Source organism: Manacus vitellinus, unplaced genomic scaffold (genome assembly GCF_001715985.3).
Source record: "Manacus vitellinus isolate BGI_N305 unplaced genomic scaffold, ASM171598v3 scaffold_27_pilon, whole genome shotgun sequence".
Classification (NCBI taxonomy): Eukaryota; Metazoa; Chordata; class Aves; order Passeriformes; family Pipridae; genus Manacus; species Manacus vitellinus.
In genome coordinates this window covers 5,899,283-5,923,257 of record NW_021940039.1, presented here as the reverse complement: position 1 = coordinate 5,923,257, position 23,975 = coordinate 5,899,283, and the positions used below count along the sequence as shown (strand labels likewise).

Sequence of the window (23,975 nt, the reverse complement as noted above, 5' to 3'; positions counted from 1 at the left end):
GCTCTTTTTGTACTTCACTTTTCATTCGATTTCTCTGTTGGGAAGATCATGTGGGGGTGATGTGGGGAATTTTGTTTGTGGGGTTTTTTTAATCAGTTTTTTTAAACTATTGAACACTGTATTGATACATTGGATGATGGGCTGGTGGGAGAGGTTCCACCCACCAGAGGTGTGAAGCTGAAAATAACTGAGGTGCCTGGGCTCCATACGCACAAGAGATTATCTCCTGCACAACCACAGTGTTTGTAACAGTTTTATACCAGAAATAATGATTTTGGTTTGGTTTTTTAAACTTGATTCTTATATACTCCCTTTATTTCTGAGTGTGATGCTAATGTTGCTTTGCTCCTCTCACTCTGACTTTCTGATCCTGATTATCACAGAATCTCAGAATCCCCAGAACTGAACCAAAACAATCTGAATTTGAAGGAAAGATTGTGGTTTAGCCTCAGCATCACTTCAATTGGAGTTTTGGTGGGAATGTCACTCATAGTCAGGATGTGCATGAAATCCTGACTTGGTTTTAAGCCAATTAAGGAGCAGCTACAGATACTCAACTTCATCACATTTGCCTGAACCTTTTCCTGGAAAATCAGGTCTTTGGTGTGTCAAATCTCTAAAATCCATGTGCTCTCTAGTGCCCTGTTGTTTCCACTAAACGGTTCTTATGGGGGCAAAAGTAAACCTTGTTTTTTATGTTTCTCTCTTTCATATCCTATTTATGTGCGATGTGATGTGGTCATTGGCACTGTTTTGTCATAAAACTTTCCTAAACGAATCATTTTTTTGCGAGATCTGTAATTGTGTGTTTAACACTTTAAAAATCCCAAAGGTGCTACGGTAAAACAATAAACTAGATTTTTAACTGGTTTAATAGATTTTCACGGCGGGGCTTTGCTCTTTGTGCGCTGCGTCTGGGGGTCTGATTTTGGAAAAGCAAACACATCCCTGGGGCTGTCGGTGCAGGCAAGTGAATTCCTAAGTGTTTCTGTGGTTCTCGGGTGGAGCCCTCTCCCTGCACCTGGGATGAACAAATACAATAAATGGAAAATCAGTGAATCCGTGGGTGTTTCCCGGTTCGTTCCCTGGGCTCGTCCCTCACGGGAAGCGCCGCGAGCGGGATTCGAACCCGCGGTTCTGGCACCGGGCAGGGCTCCTCCTGTCCGCCAGGGGGCGCCCGCCGCTCCCTTCTCGCCCAGCACAAGGCCCGGAAGAGGCGGGGCGGGCCCGGCCGGGCCGTGAGGGGACCCGGGGCAGAGAGGGAATCCCGGGGCTCTGAGGGACCTCTGGGACCGTGAGGGACCCCTCGGGCCGGGCTACACACGGGCCATGGAGTCGTGGCAGCTCCGCTTCGAGACTCTGGAGGCTCTGCGCCTCTCCAGCAAGGGCCAGCTGAACTACTGCCGCCACTGGCAGGAGGATGAGGTGAGGGCTTTGAAACACCCCCGGAGCGCGCGGTCAGGGAGCGGGGCTGACCCGAGGGGGAAAACACCGTGAGAAAGGGGTCAGTGGGGTACTGAGCTGCGGTCACAAAGCGCCTGGTGACGGAGCGGGTGTGCTCGTGGTGTGTTAAAGCTTTGTTGCTGTCTCGGTGTGCTTCGCGCTCACGGGGGATGTTTTCTCTCAAGGGTGCCTTGGAAGGGTGTGTGGCTCCCATTGAGCTCTCCCCGTACTGCGGCTGGGTGCTGGACAGCATTAGTGGGCAGTCAGCCCCAGAAATCACACCCTCCGGGACTTCTACGCCCAAACAATCCACCCCCGTCTCAAAACGGGCATCCGCGGAGAGGGTCCCGCCTGGCAGCCACCGGAGCTCTTCACCACCTTCATCCACAGAGCCGAGTGAGACCAAGGTAGCTCTCTGATTATAATCCATATGCTTATGGAGCAGCTGTGAGAAAAAACGGGCTGATTTACTGCCATAAATTGATTAAGGCTGGTTTGTGGTCTGTTTTATAGGGAAAAGATGCTTAGTTTTAACTTCTTGTAGCATCAATAGAAAGTTTGAAGACTCCTCCTGGAGGATGGTTCAAAGTATAAACCTGTCTTGACTTCCAGTGTAACATTTTTCCTGAGTTTTAAGACAACATGGAGGGTTTGTCTAGGCTTTCCAGGTGAATGTCCTGATTGGTCTTTGTGAATGTCTTAGAGTCTCTTGGTATCTCTGCTTCCAGTCTTAGTGATTGGAAAAGTAATCATCCCAACCTCATGAACGTGCTGGAGGATACTCACAATGGTGTGGCTGCACTACTGGGATACATAACTGCTCTAAAAACATGCATTCATTGACCCCTTTTGTTTGTTTCTCAACAAATAATAGTTATGGGGACTTGATTTACCTGTTTTCCTCTGTGAGTTGTTGATCCTGTGCTTGGTCACTGATTTTGCTTTTGCTATGACCACGCAGGGAAATGATCATCTCAGTCCCCTGGAAACGGATCAAGAAGTCTCTCCAGCAGTTCTGTCATCCAAAGTTGCAAAAGTCGAAGGCTGCATTCGAATGTATGAGGAGATGCACAGGTTGAAAGCAAAGGTAAGTCAGAAAAGGTTGAGGGGGTGTGTGTGAATCCCAGCAGAGCTCCAGATGTAACAGTGCAAGGACAGTAAGTCATCCTAAATGTTGATCCACTCTGGGCAATTTAGTTTGTGTTTTCCTATATTCAAATTCTGCAATTCTTGTCCCTCTGTAATCCAGGAGAGGCTGAGGCAGAGGCAGGAGGAGCAGGAGCAGATGGTGAGGGCAGCCTATGCCCAGGCCAGTGAACAGCTGAAGCGCTTCGATGAACTGCGGGAGCTGAAGCGGCATCAGGAATTCCAAGAGTTGCAAGAAGTAATGGAGAAGAGGTGAGATTAGCTCTGGTATCCTTAAAATTGTATAGCATTTTATCAAAGTGAGGATTATTCTTGTGCCTGACACAAGTTCCATGCTGGTCCCTTGTTGCTGAAAATTTCACCTACTGCTTTTCTTGCATTGACTGTCCTGTTATGGGTTGTCAGAGTAGATCTCTGGTTACTGCTGAGGTTTCAGTGGTTAGAAAAAGACAATATTTGTGACCGTTAAAGTTCCCTTGGCTTATTTTAAGGGTAAATCACAGTGTGTTTGTATTTTGTCTGGTGGATATCTTAAATACAGTTTTTCTGTCTTCATGTGTCTCGTAGTTCAAAGGAAGCTCAGGGGCAACAAGAGAAGTTGAAGGAAGAACACCGACACAGAGCAAAGGTCTGAGGCTGTTAAGCGTTGTCTTTCATGCAAGACCATGACTACTGGGGGTGGGAACTGGAAAGACCAATTGATTTATTTGTATTTCCGTGGCACCCTGGTGTGAGGATGGATTTTCTGGTGCTGACCTGGGCACCTGCTGCAGTGTGGAAATGCAGTAAAAGCACACGTGTTGTAGGAGCAGGAAGGCCCTGCAGGGCTGGGAGTCATGAAACCGGGAAAAAGACGTAAAGCTGGAGTTCCTTAAATGTTTTGTGACTCTTGTGTCTTTTTCTCCCCAGATATTGAACCTCAAACTGCGTGAGGCGGAGCAGCAGCGGCAGCGCCAGGAAGAGCTGGAGCGTTTGCGCAGGGAAGAGGGGCAGGAGAGATTGCGTCGCCTTTATTCCATCCAGGAGGAGCTGCTGCAGCTCAACCAGCAGATTGATCCCAACTACAGGCACAAAGACTTGCCCAGAATCGACCTGTCTGCCTACAGCAATCGTGGCAACCAGATCTGTGGGCTGGTGTCAGGGCTCATCCGTTCCACGAGTGAGGTACAGGCTCTGCAGTTGTGCTTAACTCTGGTTGTTCCTTCATAAACTTTCCTGCAGTTGTCTTCAAAAGCAGCTTGTCAGGAGGCCGTTAAATAAGATGTCACAGCAATGTTTTTAGACTCACCCTATAAAGCATCTAATTTCAAAGGGGAGTTCTTTTCTGTGGCACTTCAGCTGTTCTCATGAAAGTGGCTTATAAAAATGCATGAGGACTTCTGCGGGAGAAAGAGTCAAATTAAATGACTGTAAAGTCTTGGTGCTGTAACGTTCCTTTTTGAGACAATGAAGTGTTCAGTATTTAACAATTCATGAACCATCTTATGATTTTCCTATGCTCATAAGCCTTTTGCAGTAATGGGGTTTCCTTGACATTTTTTCTCTCTAGGGTGGGATACAAACCTTGAAAAATAAAACACTAATAAGGCCAGTTCTTTGTTTCAGTTTGTCACAGCTGGCTTTCTGCAGAGGAAGCTGTCAAGACTTTTCACTGGAGTCCACTTACACTTGTCCAAGTGTGTTAGTAATTTTTGTTGTCCAAGATCTTGTGAGATCTAGTCATGGACTAACATTATTTACAAATATTATGACCAATATTTTGTACAAATAAAGTAGATGGGGATGAAATGTATAGTTGGCTCCCAGATTATGTGAAGGCTCATGCTTCAAAGGCTCCTTGCTCTTGCAGTTGTTCCACAGACAGTGGTTAATGGTGTGCTGCCTCCTCTGTTTTTGTCAGAGAGGTTTCCCTACTCAAGCAGACGTGGCCAACACTGAGCGAGCCCTGCAGGAGATGCGAGGGTTGATATCCAGCATGCAGCAGGAAATCACTGCGGCCCTGGAAGAAAAAAAGAGGAAGGATGAAGAGGAAGAGAGACAAAAGCGGAAGGAATTAGAGAAGAAAGAGCAGATGAAGACTCAGACTCCTGTCCCTGCACAGCAGTCAGGGGGAAAGCAACAGAAGGAAGGTTGGTGAGGCTTTTTTTTAATCTTTATTTCTTTGCCTTCTTTCCCTCTTTTCAGTCTTTTACCATTGGGCTAAATGCTGCTTTGGAATGTTTGTGTTGTGGCGACACACCTTCCCAGAGCCTTTACTTTTAGCACAGCTGTCAGAGTGGGTGTAGGACTGCTGGCAGAAAGCTTTTGAAATTGAACTGCTGCAGCATAAAATGACTGTGTTAGCTGGAGCAAAACCTCCTCTTCCTGGGCAGTATGGCATGTACTGGAAAATTAGAGAGGAACATCATGTCCTCTTGTGAATGTAGATGGCTCATGCATGATAGGACAAAACATACAAGGTCAGGCCACTGAAATTACTCTTCTGGGCAGTAAGTTAATTCCAGATATCCTAAGCTACTAAGCTGAAGGAGAACTCCTGTACAACTTGCAAATTTTTAGTTTATTTATGAACATAACTTTCTAAACTAAGTTCTGGGGAAAGAAAGCACTCACGCAGCTCTGTTCCTTGCATTGTTTTAAAAAGAGTTTTCTTCCTAGATATTTAGGTCTTTCTTAGTCATTGTCTTTTTTTTTTATTTTTTCTTTTTTTTAATTGCAGGGCTTCAAGTTAAAACAGAAGAAAGTATTATGCAGTGGTACCAACAGCTTCAAGATGCTGCTGAGCAGTGTGTTGCTTCTTTCAGTGAAATTGGAAACTGCAAAGGCAACACTGAGGTAAGGACAAGTTATTAATACTGTCAAAGAGAGATTATCTTAGTTTCAAGGAGAAATAGGTAGGACAACTTTCATTAAAAAAAAAAAAATTAAAAATTCTAATGTAGCAGCCTCTATTACCAGTCTCCTCATCCAAACTATCATAGTAATATACTTGTCTGAAAAGGATTTTAAAGTTGTTTCTTTGTTCTGCAGGTGAAGAAGATAAAAACAAACCTGCAGAAAGCAGCTACAATCCCTGTGAGCCAGATCTCCAGCATATCAGGTCAGGAAAACACCAAGAGCTCAGTCCCACTGAAATTCCTTTTGCTGTAAAGATTTTAGCAGGACACAACATAGCAAGTGTTCCTATAATTATCCCTACAGCAGAAGGCTGGCCTATGTACAGTCCAAGTCTGTGCAGCAGCATTTGCTTGTGTTTTGAAGGTCTCTTGCTTCCCTCGGAGGCATCTTGCTCCATCAGGATTAAGTTTGGTTAGTCAGATGGAGCAAAGGTGCCATCTGAGGTGCCTTTCAGGATGTGGATCTGGTGTTTGTGAACTTGATATGTTCTGGGTAAGGCTTGTCTGCTGGTTCCTAATCTTCTGTCTCCATGCATTCCTTATGTATTTGCAGGCTCTAAGCTGAGAGAGGTGTTTGACAAGATCAATAACCTCCTGTCTGGGAAGGCTGTTCAGACTGAAGGGCAGACGGTGTCGGTGACTCAGCATCCACAGGGGCTGGAGTTTGTGTATTACAAACTGGCAGAGAAATTTGTGGTGAGGAGATCTCTTCATTGGGGTGGCACAGGCAGGCAGTGCTCTAGGAGATGCTTTTGGACACTGAACTCTGTCAGCTATGAAGAACAAAATCACTAGGTGTTCAGTTTGTGTGTATTAAAGAAATGAAAGAACTTAGTTTCTCTTTCTCTCCCATCCCTTATTTTATCTCTTCTAGGAGAAAAAACTTTTCAATTTCAGGCTTATATATTCTTATTTATTTTCTTAATATTAATATCTTATATATTCTTACATATAGTCTTATATATTCTGAACTAGGTGGGTACAGTGTTAGTGGAAAACAGTTTGATAATTAATTTATGATCCATCACAAAACTATATATAGGCTCAAATACTTATATCTTGACAGAATTTTGAGGACAAAAAACCATTAAGGCTTGAGACAAACTCCAGTCCCTGCTGTGTTCTGCACCTCTCAAGAAATGAAGTGTCATAGTTTAAGTGAAGTTAGCAATATTTTTCTCTTGTCTTTATTTTCTAAATTTGGGCTGTTTGAAGCTTTTATCCCTGCAGGGAAAATGTATGCAAAAATCAGCTCATGGAGTAAAACTGTGACTGATTTGTAAACATTTGAAAAATGATTGTTTGGAGTGAGGATATCTGTGCAACCTGCACTTCGGGCCTGTGTTTGCTAATCCCTTTTTTCTCTCCCGAGCCAGAGTTTATTGTCATCCTCTGTGGGAGCTGAGGACATGGGGCTTCATCAGCTTTTCTATCCTTGGCTTCATAGCCATGGAAACATTAGGATCCTTTAGTAGAGATTAATTACAAAACCAAAAGGAATATTTTTACCTGAGAAATGACTTGAAGGGGTGGGGATTGACTTTCCCTTTCCCCCCCTCCAGAAACATGGAGAAGGAGAAGTATCTTTCCACCATGATTCAGCCTTCCCAATTGCTGTGGTGCTCTCAGGAATCTGGGAATTACACCCTCGAGTCGGTGACATCTTCTTAGCTCATCTGCACAAGAAGTGCCCCTATGCTGTGCCATTTTACCCTGCTCGCAAAGAGGGGACTTCCATGGAAGAGTATCAGAGGTAAATTTATCTCTGGCCTTTGCAATCATTCTTGTCTGGTTGTAGAGAATCCCTGTTGACAGTACAGTTGACTTGAAGTAAGCTGAGAGCTGGCAGGGACTCAAGTGAATGTGTTTTGCTGTACTAATATTGGAATGTCTTCTCATGCTTAGGATGCTTGGATATGAAGTTCATGATTCTAAGGTGGAAGAACAGGATCATTTTCTCAAAAGGATGTCAGGAATGATTCGTCTCTACGCTGCCATCATTCAGCTCCGGTGGCCTTATGGAAACAAGCAAGGGGTATGTGGGTGGCATTATAATTAGAACCTTGTTACTATCCCAAGGGTCTGTTAAAATGTTTTGGAAGCTTGTTTCGTAGTGAAGGTGTGCTGAACTTAAACCAGCTCAGGATATATTTGAAGGGAGATGGTCATAATGAACAAAGCAATGCCAAGTAACTCGTGGTGTGGACTTTAACTTCCTTTCTTTGTGTTTCCACAACGATCAAATTTTATGTCAGGCTATTGTAAAATAACTTTATAAAGGAAAAAAGTAAATCAGGAAACTGCCTGTTTTGATATTGGTGTTTTGCAAGTAGCAAAGCAAGTGCTTCTTTGTTGCTTTATAGGCACATCCTCATGGTCTGAGCTACGGGTGGCGCTGGCTTGCACAGATGTTGAATCTGGAGCCTCTGGCAGATGTCACAGCTATGCTGCTCTTGGATTTTCTGGAGGTTAGTGGTGTGGATTGCTGTTGGTAGTTAGAGATCTAAATTGATGACAGGGATTGCTGAGGTGAGATTCAATATTTCCACATTCTTGCAAATACAGCTTTGAAGCTGAATGATTTAAAAACTGAAAGTTTTATACACCCAACTTCTGTTGTTGTATTTGATTCCATTTAAGGTTCCTGATATTTTAGAAAGAGTTGCATGGTCCTGTAAGAATCAGTTCTGCTAAGCACCTGGCATCAGTTTGTACAGTGTAATGAGGTCCTGTGGCCCTTCCAGCCAAATTAGTTCATAAAAGAGGATGGATTTTTCATGCTGAAAAGGTCAGAGCCTGATGGATATTAATCTTATATCCTTCAATATAGACCTGTGCTAAATAAGAGCCAAAATTAAAGGTAATTGTGATAGCAGTAACTGCATTTAGAAGATTTGCTTGTTTGATTGTAGATGTATTTCTTTAAATGTGTGGATAAAATATTAAGTGGTTGATATGGAACAGCTTCATTGCAGTTCTGAAACCCAATTCTGTAACCTGCTGTTTGTGCCTTTCTGTCCCACAGGTGTGTGGCAGCGCTCTGGTGAAGCAGTATGGCATTCAGTTCTGGAAAACAATGTTCTTCATCCAGAAATCCTATATCCCAAGGTATGATATGTGGGGTTAGGAGTGTCAGTGCTTGCTCTTAAATGACTCATCCATCTTTTCCAATCTCTGCCATCCACACCCACACCCACTTGTGAATCAAACTCAGCTTTCTAAAGAGGATTTGAAAGGTGCCCTTTGTTGTTTCTGCAGGATTGAAGCCGTGACCAGCGCTGGCCAGATGGGCTGTTTGTCACGTTTGAAGAACTTTGTGCAGGTAAAGCAGTTTTGGGTTGGTTTAATTTGTTTGTTTAGTTACCAAATGTTTTGGTTTGGGGTTTTTATTTCCCTCCATTGGGCATGTGCATCGTTTGGATAGCAGGGCTGGCACTGTTTGCAGTACAGCTGATAGCCCATCCCTGTCACTGTGATCTAACCCATCCTTTGGAACTTTAAATTACTGAATTACCTTAATGGTAGTCATGATGTCAAACATCTTGCTGCTTTCTTACCTCCCATCTAATTTTGCTCAGTGAAAATGTATTTTGATTGTAAAGCAAGTTCAGTGAGAGGAGATGTACAGGTTGAGGAGGATTCTGCTGAGTCATTTCTGTCACAGCTATTCCTTATCAGTGGTTGCTTGCTTTTAGCAGTTGTCCTAATAGATACACAAGGAAGAGACTCTTTGAACCTCTCTCTGTAGTGTTTGTTTAGCATTGTATTTCTGCATATTTTTTAAATAAAGCCTGCAGAACTGTAAAATACTTGATTATTTAAGTTGCTTTGTGAATGTTGGTTTAGATTATGATATTGAAATATGACAGCTTTGGAGTTGGTACTTCCATTTCAAAATTAATTCTGGTACATTTTATTAGCAATGCTTTGAATGTGTGCAGTAATCAGAATTCCTGAGAAGAGATGCCAAATTAAGATACACATTTATCCTCTGCTATTTGTCATTCTCTCTCCACTAGAAATGTCTACAGGAGAAGGAAATTCCGGTACCAAAGGGCATTCTGACACCTTCCTTTTGGAGAACATAAATGGGTCTGTATTTCCTGTCCCCTGGATGTCAGTGCTTTCAGACCTGCCTTCCTGTTCACACCCAAAGGCAAAATGTATTGTGTGCACAGAATCCTGGAATGGTTTGGTTTGGAAGGGACATTAAAGCTCATCTTATTTCACCCCCTGCCATGGGCAGGGACACCTTCCACTATCCCAGGTTGTTCCAAGCCCCATCCAACCTGGCCTTGGACACTTCCAGGGATGGGGCAGCCACAGCTTCTCTGGGCAATCTGTGCCAGGGCCTCCCCACCCTCCCAGGGAAGAATTTCTTTCCAATATCCCATCTAACTCATTCCCCCTTGTCCTGCCTCTCCAGGCCCTTGTCCAAAGTCACTCTCCAGCTCTCTCGAAGCCCCTTTAAGTGCTGGAAGGGGCTCTAAGGTCTCCCTGGAACTTTCTCTTCTCCAGGCTGAACTCCCAGCCTACCTCCAGAACAGAGATGCTCCAGCCCTGTGATTAATTTAGTGTCTTTCCTTTGGACTTGTTCCAACAGGTCAGCATTTCTTGCATGGGGGCTTCTGGACACAGTATAGAAGAATGAGAAGAAAATATTTTATCAACCTCCTAATTTTTAATTCGTGAAGATTTATGTTGCTGAAGATCGATTTGCTGTAGACTTGGAAGTCTTTCTAAGCATTAGATTTTTATAAGTTCTTGTATAATAAATTATTGACAATGAAAGACTTTTCTTTCATATGTTTAAACACGTGGAAGATGCTTTAAATACAGTGTCCTGATGGCTCCTGGACTTAAAAATTGCACTGTGCCTTTCTGTTCCTGGAAGTGAAAATACCTCACAGCTTTGTGAACTCTGGCAATATACTGTTTCAAGTTAAAAATGTTATTTTTACCAGATTGGGTTTTGTTTTTCCTAGAGGCACCGCAGTTTCAAGCTGTAGAAAACAGAATTGGGGCCATATGAGAAGTTGAATGTGATTTTCTCTATAGCTCTTGAAATTTCTGATAGAGGGTTGTAACATGTGCTTTGGAATTCAGGCCTTTAAAATTGTAACCTTGGCTTTAAAATGGACTGATAAATAAGTTAAATTTGTATTTGGTTTACGTATTTTGTAAACTGACTCTTGAATTCTTTAGATGATTGTTCTGGGAAACTGGAAATATCCTTCTGGTGTCCTTTTTTCCAGATAACAGAAGCAATGCAACTTTTATTAGTGTACTTGAACGTGAACAAGGGTTTTTTATACTGAGTGGGGATGTTTTAATTATGTATTGCATATCCACAATCAGGGTGGGGAGTCACTTTGCCAAGACACTAATTGGTCCTGTCTGTTAGAAACAATTGTCTGCCTATGCCAAACCCAAGGAGGGATTTGATTGTGTATATGTGAAATACAACACTTTTCTTCTTTTTTGCTGATAGCTACCAGGGGGTTTTTATCATTTGTGGCACAAATAAAAGTATATATTTTTCTAAAGAACAAGCATGATATCCTTTTCTGCCTCTGGATGCTCTTTACTGTTTCAGAAATACTAACAAGAACTTCTAATTGAATAATGTGTGTGCTTCCAAAGAATCAATATTTATTTTTAGATGTAGCTTAGGGTTGCATCTGCTGCTTGAGCTGAATGTTTGACTTGTTTTTGTCATTTTAGCAGGTTTGGATGTTGGCCAGCTGGTGTAACGAAGATGCAGTGCAAATGAGGTCATATGCATATATTCATGGTATTTTTCCATGCATATTTATATCAAATATGACAAAGGAGAGGATCTCAGATGTGGAAATACTGTGCCTTCGGGCCGAGATGCACTGAAGTTGCTGTGAGTCAGACTCCTGCTTGGAGACAGGAGTTCCCATGGATGCAGTGGGATGTCACCACGAGTGCCTGTGCTTCTCCAGTGAAGTGCTTCACTCAAATAATGTGTTATTAACTCACACAGCCATCAAACCCACTCACCGCTTCCAGCCTGTAACATTCTTCCTGCCTCACCAGCCCTCTCATCTCTAATTATTTAATTTTTGGGGAGGCAGGACCTTGACATATCTATTTTAAACATCAATTTAATGCTAAAGGCTCATTTTCCATTGAATTTATGCATCAGGTTTTCAGAAATAGCTTTCCCTTGACAAGCGCTCACAGCCTTTTGATGCTGTGTCCTTGCCAGGCTGCTGGGTGACACTGCACACTGCTTCAAGCAGCCACCATTAAAAATATATTTATATATCTGCATATAGATATAAATATAGAAAAAAATATGTAAAGCTAACAAGTTACATATAAATAATGTAAAATAAGGAGGCCGCTGCTTTTTGAGCCTGTCCCGGTGCTGCACAGGTGACCTGCCTCCATCGCTGGGCTGCAGAGCCTCGAAATCTCTGAGCCCCTAAACTGACCCTGGCTGCAGAGAAGCGGGGGGAGAACTCTCTGCCACTACCCTGCGCGGGCATTTTAACCGATTCCCGGTGTAATTGTGGATTTTTGCGGTGCCCGAGGCCGCTCCCTGCAGGGCACCGAGAGGGACAAACGCCCTCCACACCCTGCCCCGCCGCTCGGCTCTTTCCGGAACTCATCGGCTCTTTCCGGAACCCCTCCCTCGGGTTTTTCCGGAACCCCTCGGCTCCCTCCGCCCTTTCTCTACCTGGCGTGCCTTCCCCCCGCCCCGTCCCGACTCTTTCCGAGCCCCTCGGGCTCTTTCCGCCGGCCGGTAGGCGCGCTCTGCGGCGCTGACGTCACCTCCCGCGCGCGCTATAAAAGGGCTGGCGCGGGGCGGCGCGCGCGGTCCGTGGCGGAGGCGCGAGCCGGCGGGACGTCTCTGCTCACCCACCGACCCGGTGAGGGGCTGAGCGAGGGGCGGGCGGGGAGGCCGTGAGCGCAGCCCCGCTCGGGCTCACCGAGCCCCGCACGCACCGCCGGCACAGGTGTACGGGCGCGGCGGCGAGGGCTGAGGCCGCTCTCGGCCGCGGCTGCTGCCGGGCGGTATTTTATCGCAGAGCCGGGCCAGGGCTCTGCCCGAGCGGGAGCGGAGCGCAGGGAAGGGCGGGGGCGGGCAGGGAGCCTTTCGCTTCCAGGGAACCCTTTCCTTTCCAGGGAGCGGCCGCAGCCGCCCTGGACAGCGCGACCCGCGGCTGGAAGCCCATTCAGCGCCCTGGGCAGGGATAAACAGTCAGAAAATGCGTCCCCGGCCGTGGATCGCAGCCCGCCGCGTCCGCCCGGGCCCCGCGGGCACAGCCCAGCCTTTCCCCGGGGGGCGATCCCTGGGGATGGAGCCCCCGGCGCCGGGAATCCTTGCACAGCAATGGCTTCCTGGGCAGCCCAGCCCTGTCCAAGGTCAGGGGATGGGCGAGGAGGAGGGAAGAGCGATGGAAGGGCCGGGGATGGTGCAGAGCCCGTTCCGCGGGGACCGGGGGCTCTCCGGGCGGGGACAGAGCTGGCGGGGAGGGGGCATTTAACAGGAACCCTCCCAGCCTCTGTTCCTTCCATATATGTGTCACTGTGATATATAGGGCAAGGTCTACGGCTTCCTTCGTAAAAGAATCAGGGTCTGTCCCTGCCGTGATCAGTTATTTTTTTTAATATAATTTAAAATAAATCCAAGTCAGTTCTTTCTCATTTTGTTGCCCGTATACACCTTACCTGCTTATAATGATACAAATCTACATTGCTGGGTCATAAATGTGTGCCAATAGGGCAATCATTTGTCCTGGTATTGAAGGAAAAACAAGCATTTATCACTGTATATTTTTTCAGCGGGCTCATAGTGGCTGTTCAGGATTTTTTATATCATAAACCAGCTTCGTGCTCCAGTGGAAAATGTACGTGACTCTTGAGCAGTCTTTCATACATATTTAAATAGGTTTTGAAGAGCAGTTGTCTGGAGATGGCAAATGAACACATCAGGGACAAAAAAAAAAAAAAAAGAAAAAAACCAACCCCAAAAAAGCCAGCTCAGCCTGAAATGGTTCTGTATCTTTCTGGAAAACAAATAATCCATTTTCTTTTGGCATTTTGTTTTCAGTGAAGTGCCAGAAGATTCCGATGACTGTGTTCGCTGAAAGGCCTTGGTCAGGGATTCAGATTTGTTCAAAACGAATATTAAATCCCACTGTGGGATTTTTATGCATTTTAATGCAGCTAGCAATGAGTTCTTCCATGAAATCTTCATTTGTCCTTATTTATAGGTTGTGCAGAGAAAATGAGGAACAATAGGTTGGAAATGGGATGTTTTCTGCTGTACTGTGTGCAGGATCTGTAACTGTAATAATGGAATTGTTAAGCTGTGCCAAATACTTGAACCAAGATTACAGGTTACATTGTTCACAAGAAGTAATTTATTTCCATTCTTATTGGAAAAAAGCGCTACAATGTCCGTATTGGCTGGATTGAAATAGAAATTGTATTTTAAAAATCAGATTTACATGTAATGCTTCTGTGAGACCTGTAGTTGATGAAGTTAGCAAACATATTTCTGGTTTATTCTTTTAATAACAGAGATAGCAACAATAGTAAAAATGGTGAATATCAAAGACTGTCTTTTACACATTTTAAGCATTTTGTACCCATTTTATTCCTGCACAGCAGGGAGGTAGGAGAAGCATTAAATCTCTTGAGACACGGGGGTACCTCATGGTGAGAAATTCCTATTTGTCAACTATGACATTAATAACTGACCTTAGTAATTTAATGCAAATAACTTGGTATCTCTGCTGCCTTTTTTTTTTGTCTATTTAACGTATTTATGGAGCTATAATTGTTTTATTCATAAATACATCGCTTTTTGGGGGCAACTAATCACTTCCCCTGTATGGGAGGAAATAATAGGAGTTCCTCCCTTTTCTCTGCTGCATGTTTGTGTAAGTGTGGGGGTTTGTTTTTTCCATTTGTCCCTGGGGTGAGTGGAGGCAGCAGAAAAATGGGGTGGAGCAGACTGCAGATGCCGTGGCTGGAGACTGGGTTGTGCTCCCAGGGCTGCCCATGGATCAGATGGAATGGGAAGCTGCTGGATCCCTGCTGCAGATCCAGGTGAAGCTGGAGAAGTGCAGAGCTCCAGCAGCACAAAGGCACACACACAGCTGCAGTTTTCCATGGAGGGATTGCAGCGTGTCCATGGGCATAACGTAGGGTTAGGGGAGGCAAGGAATTTTCAGCTGAAAATTTGGTGGTTGGATACATGTAACAGCTACATCTCAAAAATACCTTTGCCACAACTGCTACTTGGCCTTTTTTTTTTTTTTACTGTGGTAATTGAAAGTAAACATCTTAGTGGGTATTTATATTCCAAACCTCCTGATTGAATTTGTGTCTTTAAATTAAGCCATCACACTTAATTATGCTGTAGCAAGAACCATCATTTGCCAAGTCCAGATAACTTGCTTTACTTTCTGTTTTGACCTTCAGGTGACGGTAGTTTTCTGTTTTGTTTACAACTAATTGGAAAGGTTAATACATAGCAAATTAATTAAGTTTTCCTGTTGATAGTGTAACCGTTTTCTGTGGGGCGGTCTGTCCTTCTCAACAGCTTGGGTGACATTAACACTAAATTGTTTCATGTGACAAGGAAGCAGAAGGAAAGTAATAAACAGGTACTGTGACAGAATATGCATCTGGGGACAAAAAAATGAGCCATATCCTTATGCTGGTTGTCAGTTGAACGTTATCTCGATTTCCCCCTCCCTTTTAGACTCTACATTCCTCCATCATGTTGTCATCCTTTCGTAAAGTCAAAGTCCAGGTATTTCACATAATGCATGAAGTGCCCTCCACACTTGCCTGCCTTTATTGCAGTGACCTGTTTGTAAAAAAATCACTGGTTTGAGAGTTTGTTCTACACAGCAGGTGCTTTATTTGCACTTAGTGTGAGTCTGATCTGCCTTTCCTTTAATACTTTGAGTTGCCTAATTTCTGTCTGTGGTGCATGATGTGTGAACATTTTAGAGGTGTTACAGTTCAATGCAATCAGGTCTTGATATGGGTTAATTTTCTAAGATAATTTTGTTTTAAAAGGTACTTGAGCAGAATCTTTTCCTTTATAGCAGCTGCCAGTCAACTGTGATGAGATTTTACCGTGTAGAACATTGTGCATTCGAGGTTGGCTTTGGTTCCTGTTCATCCACTTGCACAAATTTATAATCCTTGAATTGTTGTGGTGTAACTGTTTATACACTGGGATGTTTCCTTTTCAGTGCTGGTAAAATAAATAGGATGCACGGACCAGATTTCAGCTGGGGAACACAAGCAACTATATTTTATTTGGAAGTGGTAGTGATGTAAATGTTTATACTGCAATTCAAATGACAATGAAAAGATAACAAATGGGGGTGGAAAATGCTGGGGTTAATTATATAATCTTGTATTACCTGTAAACTCTGTATTTCTGCAATGCAGTCAAGGTAATTTGCTTTCTCAGGAGTCTCAGCAGAGTGCAGTCCTTGCCAGACCTGCATAGTTTTAGGTCTGTGGTGATACTAAAACAAAACAAAGCCAAAAACCCCCCATCATACATAAAATTAAATTCAGATGGCAGTTATTTGAATAGTGGAATTAAGATTTTAAGATTAAATGCCTAAAAATGAACAGGTCTTTAATTGTCTTCATATTTCAGAAGTGCATAGTTGAGGCTATGCTCAAACCCTCTAATCAGCCAAAATTGCTGTCTTTGGTTGAAACTATTTACATTTCTTATTTTTTTTAATGCGACAGTTTCTCATGTCTCTGCAATACCTACTTAAATTTTGGGGCATGTTTGAATTTTACCTGTGCTGTGATGAGTCTGTAGGAATCTACAACATTAAGCAGCAACTTCAGCACATCTTGATTTTTTTATTTATTTATTTTTTTTTCTGTACTGCAGCACTTGAGTGATTTTTCTGGCTTGGAATTTGTGGAGGTTTGAGGCTGTTAGTGACTGTCCTTAACAGAGTATTTGGACACAGGGTTCTACTGCACAGAACTTCTCTAAAGTAAATTTAAATCCAACAAACCAAAAGTCCAGGCGTTAATTTTGTCTCAATAGTGTTTTAAATCTCTAGGATGTGGTGTAAGATATGACATCCTTTAGTGCCTTCTTTGTAACACAGCACGCTCAGACTCCCTTTGCAGGAGCTGTGCATGTTTTCAGCAGGATTCTCTTTGATTTACCTGCAGTACAAGGTGGACTTTCCCTAAACTAGGCAGTCGTGGTGGTTTTGTGTTTGAGACACACGTAGTGGCTTCTTCCCTGGTGTTTCCAGGGAGCTGTGAATGGGAGAAATGAAAGCTGGGAAAAATGTGATTTGTTTTTTTCCCTCTGTCCTTTTGAAGGTTATTTTCCCATCCATTTCACATTCATTTTTTTTACTTGAAGAAGAAAGATCAGCAATCTGTTCTTGATCTCCAGGAGGGAAGTAGCTGATAGCAGTTAAATCTTCCTTGGACAAGATTGAGGGGGTGTGATATCGATGAACATGAAAAAATGCATCGAACTGCTCCTGTGTTCAGACTTGGGAAGCAGGGAATGTTTTGATAGGGAAAATACTCCTGTTACAGGCTACTACTGAGCTCATAAAAACTGAATTCAGGTAACAGAGCTCATATAAAATACATATATGTATTTTCAAAACTTATCTTAAGAGAAAGTTATTGTTTTACTACTCCTTAAGATCTTTATAAATTGACATCTGAGTGTTTTTCAAGCAAACAAGTTTAAATTTTTAAGCTTCATGTCATTGCTTTTAAAAACACACTAAAATCTTCTGCCTAGCACTGAATGTGCTTTACATTTGTGTTTTTAAATCCCTGAAAACGTGTTTTGGTAAGGGAAATGCTGACAGCTCTGCTGTGTGTCTGCCCCGGTGGCACCGCCGTAATTCCTGTTGAACCCACCTCCGTGTCTGTTCCCAAACTTGAATGGTGCTGCTGACATCAGCACTGTTGCACTGCAGTGGCTGTAAATACCTGCAGTTGTGTGTTCCCATGCAAGTTTTATTGTATTGACTGGGGAAGGCAACTCGTTTTAGATGGAAGGATGAGAGTAATAAGCTTGTTTGGGGATTTTTCTTGGTTTGTTTTAAATTTCCTACTTCTTTTTGTTGGCTTTTTTTTTTTCCTAAAAAACCCACCACAGCAGCAGAGTGAGCAGAAGCATATCTGAGTATTTTAATTAGACATAAGCTGACCTGAAGTCATTGTTAGAGAGGAGTGAGAAATGCAAGTGCCATGAGGACACGGAGTTCGGATCCACTCTGTGGGGCTGTCGGGAAGGCCGAGGTTCTTCTGGAAGGTTCTCTCTGCCCGACCTTATCGTGTGGCACAGGCAGCACAGGGAGGGGCCGGACTGACGCTCCTTATCTGGGGTCAGCCCGGGCACTGTCACATCCCAGTGTTTTTCACATTAAAAACACAAAACCCGATTCTCGTTGGTGGGATTCCTGCGAGGGGCACAGGGGTGTACCCGAGATGCCTTCAGTGGTGTCCTTGAGCCAAGGAAACATCTCAGAGGGGTGTTTGGTATTCCAGGGGGTGCTGCAGTTGGAGCCTGCATCGTTCTGCAGCATCCATGACTTTGGAGTTCCCAGCCCCTGGTGACTGCTGCTGGCTCTGGCAGCACAGACACTGCTGACGTCGCTGGTGCTGCAGGAAGAACAGTCCATTATTGCTACACCAAAGCACTTCTTTTACAATTGACTCGCTCGACTTACTGTAGTTACAAAAGGAGCCTTTCTTTTAACCAATTCCAGCAAAAAGAGGAGCCAGATTGCCTGGCTTGCATGGTGAGAGGCAAACCAGCTCCCAGGCTGAATTACAGGTCTCCTATTTGGTTTTTAAAAACGTTAGAGTATTTTAAATGATAATTTAAATAATTCAAATAGTTGCCTAAATTAATAATTTAAAGTGATTTCAAATCACTTTGTCTGTGGAGGTTGTTTCTAATACTGAAATACAAGTTGAATTGTATTGTCCAGGGCATGACTGTGCAGTTGGAGACTAACTAGGATTTAATTTTCTCCCAGCACTGCCCAAAACCAGGATCAGCAGAGACGGGTTCCAGCCGTGCAGTAAATTGGACCAACTGCCACTGTGTTATTCCTGAACACAATGCACTTTAAAACAAGTGTTGTTGGGATTCAAACACAGCGTGACAGGGCAGGAAAGGAAGTTTTTAGCAATAACTTCCTTTCCTGGAGGAAAAAGGTTGTTGAAAGAATGCTTGAACAAACAGCTGCTTTCTCAGGGAACCAGATCCGTGCTTGAGCCCGAGTTGTGCTCAGGGGTTTGAGCTTTTAATACTCAGATACACTAATCAGGTGGAGATTTTGGTACTGCTGCCAGAGGAAACCTGGACCTCATTTATGTAACACAGGCTGCAGAGACTGGGGTTGTTTTTTTTTTTCCTTGCCCTCCTTTGACAATAACGAGGGGAAGATAAAGCAAAGCTGAGTTTTCTTTCCCTCTCGAAAGTGCCGCAGTGCAGTTGGGGCTCAGAGTTCCTGAGAGCTCTGGCCAGGCTGTCCCCTGGCAGGGTGGGGACCTTGGAAGGGAGCTCAGGAATGTGTGGATTCGCCCCCATGTGTTCCTTTCTATCAGTTGTTCCTTTTACAAGTGCTTGGAATCCAAAAGGGAAATGTGGCCGTGTAGATCACTTTCCAACCTGTGGAGTTTTCCATACAGTTATGCAAGACACTTGTCTAATTAAAGCATGAACTAACTAATGAGTAAATAACAATTTAATTTTTAATGATGTGTTTTAACAGATTGCCCAGGTCTTTTAGTCTGCAGTTCTAGTCTGGGTTTCTTCCCTGTCTGTGATAGGATTGATGAGAAGTATCTTTAACTTGATGGGTACAGAACTGATGATAAAAGCATTATACATGTAAATTATACATGTATATACTTGTACATTGAGACATTAATTGCAAAATTGTTCAAGCACAGAGTGTTTGTTGCAGCAACCTCTTGATTTACAGAATTAGTTGTCAAAGAAGTGGGTAAATAGCCAAATTCCAATGACAATAACAGTTCTTCTTTTTAAATTTGCGTTACAGTTCTGTTCCAGTGCCCAGATTTCTTGTTGGAAATCAGATTAGTTTTTTGAAAGTTTAGGAACTGAAAATGAGGGATTATCCCAATTTTAATAGAAAGGAGCTAAAGCAGAGCAGTAGTCAGGTCTTTGCTGCCTGTAGTAAGAATATTAGATTTTAGTATATAAAGCAATATAGAAGGAGGGAGGGAGATCAGTAGTTAAACAAAATGGCCTTTGACTTGTCTAAAGTCAGATCTATGAAGCCTCTTACTGGCTTTTGAAAGGTTATGTGGAGAGTGGCAGGATGGGTTTGTAACTTTTTTTAATTGAAGGAACAAAGAAGAGATGCATCAGAGATGTGTGTGTATGTGTATGTAAAATATATATAGATACATGTGGGCCAGTTAGCTGTTGTTCAAAGAACAGGAATATTCTTCCTATATTTTAAATAAAATGTTTCCAGGTTTTCTGTGTTGGACAAGAAATATTTTTATGTTTGTATCCACACATATATGTGCACAAACCCACAATTTGAACACTCGTATCACACACTTGCATGTTTGAGATGACACAACCCTTCTATGACTGCAGCCGTATTTGTCCAAAATAAGTACATGTTAAATGTCTCTGTAAATATTCCTTTCCTATTATTTTCTTCTAGAAGTGTGGTTTTATGTATTTATATGTGTAATAATTATATTTTGTACACATGCCTGCACACACAGAGTAAGCCTGCAAGTGAACCACACGTGATTTTAAAAAAGCAGGTTTTCTTGCATGGGTCTCTTCCTGCCCTCCCAATGTTTTATAAGGAAACATAATGTTAATTTTACTTTTTGCCTTTCAGAAAATGGATCCAAGCGGTGTAAAAGTGCTGGAAACAGCAGAAGACATCCAAGAAAGGCGTCAGCAAGTTCTGGACCGTTACCACAGGTTCAAGGAACTCTCTTCTCTAAGGCGCCAAAAACTCGAAGATTCCTATCGGTTCCAGTTTTTCCAGCGGGATGCAGACGAGCTTGAGAAATGGATCCAAGAGAAACTGCAGATAGCATCTGATGAAAACTACAAAGACCCGAGCAATTTGCAGGCAAGTCCTCCTGCCATTTTCTGTTTCCTGTGCTATTAATTTTAGGGTGTTCCAGGTCAGCTGAGATAGAACAAACACAGAAATGAAACTTGAGCTGAGAGCAAAGTCAGATGGATGCAAATACCCATGACCTTGCAAACGTTCTTCAAAAACCTGGTTTCTTTGCTGATATAATTGGAATATTTCTAATGATGGATTAGATGCTACATCAGCATAGAAAAAATTACTCGTCGTAATGTAGCGTAAAACCAGCTTTGTTTAATCCTAGAATTTGTTGGACACCTTAACTTTGTGAATAAATGTGAATTACTGGCTATTGTTTCCACCAAAAAAACAAGCTTGTATGGGTGGAATTAGCTGAGGAGTTCTCAGGGGTTTGAACACTGTGGTGTAAAAGAGCAAACACAAGAACGAAGCAACTGGAATTGTGGTGAAACACACGAAACAACTGATTTCAGCTGTGGGGTTTTATTGTTTGCTTGTCAGTACTGAATCTGCATAAAATACACTAAAGATCCTGATGCTGGGGAACATGGAGGAGGCTGTTCAAGTCTCAGTCACGTTCTTTGATGTTTTCCTTGTAGGGGAAGCTGCAGAAGCACCAGGCCTTTGAAGCTGAGGTGCAGGCCAATTCAGGAGCTATCATTAAACTGGATGAGACTGGGAATCAGATGATTAATGAGAGCCATTTTGCATCTGAAACCATAAGAGTGAGTTTTAAAACATTTTCTTCCCCCCCTCTTACAGGTTTTTCATTAAGCACTTTGTCCAGATTGCACAGATAACTCTGTATTCCAAAATGCTTTTTAGAATTCTACAGAGAGTTTATATTTGTAAAGCTTAGAGGTATTTTTCTCTTTCATGAGCACCCAGCTCATGGCTTTTCCTGGATCCAGTTCTGAGGTGACCTATTCAAAGATGTTTTGAGAGGCACGAGGCAAATGATGAATTATACCTGTGGTTCTTCCCAAAATCAAATTCACAAAGCCTGATGTCAGGCATGTTGACAACTCATTTTTTGCTTATGTTTACCATTTTAATTTTCTGCAGTAAGAAGTAACACAAGCAACCAAACCAGTAAACTTCAGCCATCTAATCTGTGTGCTCTGGCTCAGATCAGGTCTCTAGTGATCTTTGCCTTCTGGTTAAGTTGTACTGGCCACACATTCAAAGCTCTTTAATTTGTGTTCTCACTTTAAATCTACTGTTTCTGGGCCTCATTTCAGTGTCAGTCATGGCTGCAGGGTTTTTTTAATGCAGTTGTTTAAAATTTTTGTTGAAAGCTTTTTTCCTATGTAAGATCTCGATGAGAGCTGTTAGAACTTTCCAAAATGAGAACTCCTGTGATATTTTTGTAGTGATTATCAAATTTAATTGATAGCTTCATCATTTCATTGTAACTAAGAAAAAACAGGGGTTTTTTTGATACGTTATATAGCAAAAAAGCCCTAAGGTAACTTTTATTTTAGAAACCTCACTGTGATTGTATAATCCTTACCACAAATAGGAAAAAAGCCAAAAACTGTGCTGTTCTTTGTGTTGTTTGGGGTGATAACTTGCCTTTAATTCAGTCCTTCACGCCGTACCGGACGGCCCAGCGCCCGATAGTCACGACCACCCAAGTGGGGTCCCACATCCGAGTAGGTGACACTTGTGACTGTGCTGTGCCACTTGTGTTTGCAATGTCTCCTTCCTCCCCTGGCTGACAGCTTGCACCATCCTTTGGGACAGTGCTCAGAGCTCTTTCCTCCCTTTTAAACCTCCTTAATTGAACTTTCTGAGTGGATTTAGTGGAACCTCCGCCCATGAGGTTCAAAAGCTTCTCTTGAGTGACTTTCAAGTTTCAGGTCTCGATGAGCAAAGCGTGGTAGATGATGGGTGGAGCAGATACTTTCCTGTTTTGCAACTTGTGTGCCTGTGTGGGAGTGTGGTTTTTCTTTTCATTGTCTATAAAATTTATAGTGGCTCCCAACAGTTTTGAAACACCGAGTTCAGCCAGAGACTCAGTATTAAAACTAGTAATTACTCCTGGGATGTCAGTATTAAATTACTTAACAATGTTGGCTAAACATATTAACTGATTAGTGTAAAGAAAAGTGGTTAAAATACTGTAAAATGGCACAAGTTTGACAATAAAATGTGTTGTCTTAGATAAAAATAAATTCCTGAAGGAAGATGAGATTCACTTACTGGGAATTGACTTCCACGTAAAAGACTGAACATTTGAAGGGGAGAGCAGCAAATTTTTGGTCTTACTTCATATTAGCATAGAATTTAAATCAAATTTTATCTCATAGTTATGTGAACATAATTCATTAATTAATAAAAATATGTAAATATTTAGTTCAGTAATTTCTAATTTTGTGTTGTTACAACACTTTACATTATTTGAAAACTAATGACTGGAAGTTAAATTGTTGTGAGATTTGTCCACCTAAGGTAAGGTTTAGGTTGTACAACTTCAGGAAAAAAAAATAAATCTACTGTTAATGTCAGGAAGGGACTAAATCTGACCTTCTCTGATCCAGGATTTAATAACCATGTCCTGTTGTTTTAGACTCGACTGCAGGAGCTGCACCGACTATGGGAATTACTGATGGAAAAGATGAGAGAGAAGGGGGTCAAATTATTGCAGGCACAGAAGCTGGTGCAATTCCTCCGGGAATGTGAAGATGTCATGGACTGGATCAATGACAAGGTATATAATTACCTGCCTTTACTGTGTCCTTGGTGGGAAATCTGATGTGTTTGTGTGGAAAATTTCTGTCAGCACAGAGTCGCTGGAGGTCAGGTGGTCACAGAGAGCTTGGAAAGGCACCTGTACACGTTATTTAGTTATTCATATTGCATCAGCAGTAGTTGTGCAAACTAATATTAGTTCTCTATATTAGAGTAAGAGGAAGCCTGTGTGTTGGTAAGCATAGTTACCATGATCAATTCTTTGGTTTTTTTGAGGAAACTTGAATAAAATTCAGTTTTCCTGTAAAGGAAATCTACAACACGTAAAAGCAAATGTTTCTTTAATAAATGTTCTAATTGATCTGTTATAGAAAAGAGCCAACCCAAGCACCCAGCAGTAGTAGTTACTACTGTAGCAGTAGGTAGTTACTTCATGATGGGAATATCTTTGTATATACATTGTAAGGACATGAGCTGCAGGAGAACTGTTGGCTCTTGACTCTTTGAACTCTGAGGAAACAGACCACAAACCACACTATCAAGGGGAAAAGAAAGCCACATAATAATCATATGGGGTTTTTTTTTAATGATAGTTTGCTGTTTTATGTCACTGTGGGTTCAAACTGTAAACTCTCCATAACTGTTTCTGATTATGACA

The 23,975-nt window shown here is 42.6% G+C and overlaps 2 protein-coding genes across 8 annotated transcripts in view; both read left to right on the top strand.

The window, feature by feature from the left end:
• The first annotated feature begins 1,219 nt into the window (after positions 1-1,219).
• GLE1 (GLE1 RNA export mediator) lies at positions 1,220-11,068 on the top strand. The gene is made up of 17 exons (XM_018074417.3): positions 1,220-1,425; positions 1,629-1,850; positions 2,405-2,530; positions 2,693-2,841; positions 3,157-3,217; positions 3,499-3,753; positions 4,490-4,718; positions 5,309-5,424; positions 5,620-5,689; positions 6,040-6,182; positions 7,049-7,239; positions 7,392-7,521; positions 7,850-7,954; positions 8,512-8,594; positions 8,745-8,808; positions 9,506-9,578; positions 10,090-11,068. Exons 1-16 carry the CDS (start codon positions 1,330-1,332, stop codon positions 9,572-9,574), a joined length of 2,109 nt encoding a protein of 702 aa, XP_017929906.1. The 5' UTR covers positions 1,220-1,329; the 3' UTR covers positions 9,575-9,578; positions 10,090-11,068.
• Positions 11,069-12,335: 1,267 nt separating this feature from the next.
• Positions 12,336-23,975, top strand: part of SPTAN1 (spectrin alpha, non-erythrocytic 1) — a 47,697-nt gene continuing 36,057 nt past the window's right edge. For 3 of the 7 annotated variants that reach the window (XM_029960450.1, XM_029960449.1, XM_018074208.2), the window contains exons 1-4: positions 12,336-12,388; positions 20,399-20,638; positions 21,223-21,348; positions 23,196-23,336. In XM_029960450.1, coding sequence (XP_029816310.1) covers positions 20,402-20,638; positions 21,223-21,348; positions 23,196-23,336 — 504 coding nt within the window. In that variant the 5' untranslated portion in view covers positions 12,336-12,388; positions 20,399-20,401. Of the gene's footprint in view, positions 12,389-20,398; positions 20,639-21,222; positions 21,349-23,195; positions 23,337-23,975 lie in introns of those variants that run through there. The other 4 variants (XM_018074213.2, XM_018074212.2, XM_018074211.2 and 1 more) reach the window with 2 other exon arrangements.

Coding starts and splice junctions, on each gene's coding strand:
- GLE1 (XM_018074417.3), top strand. CDS start 1,330: ATGGAGTCGTGGCAGCTCCGCTTCGAGACTCTGGAGGCTCTGCGCCTC. Junction 1,851..2,404: donor CAGAGCCGAGTGAGACCAAG/GTAGCTCTCTGA, acceptor ATGACCACGCAG/GGAAATGATCATCTCAGTCC. Junction 3,218..3,498: donor AACACCGACACAGAGCAAAG/GTCTGAGGCTGT, acceptor TTTTCTCCCCAG/ATATTGAACCTCAAACTGCG.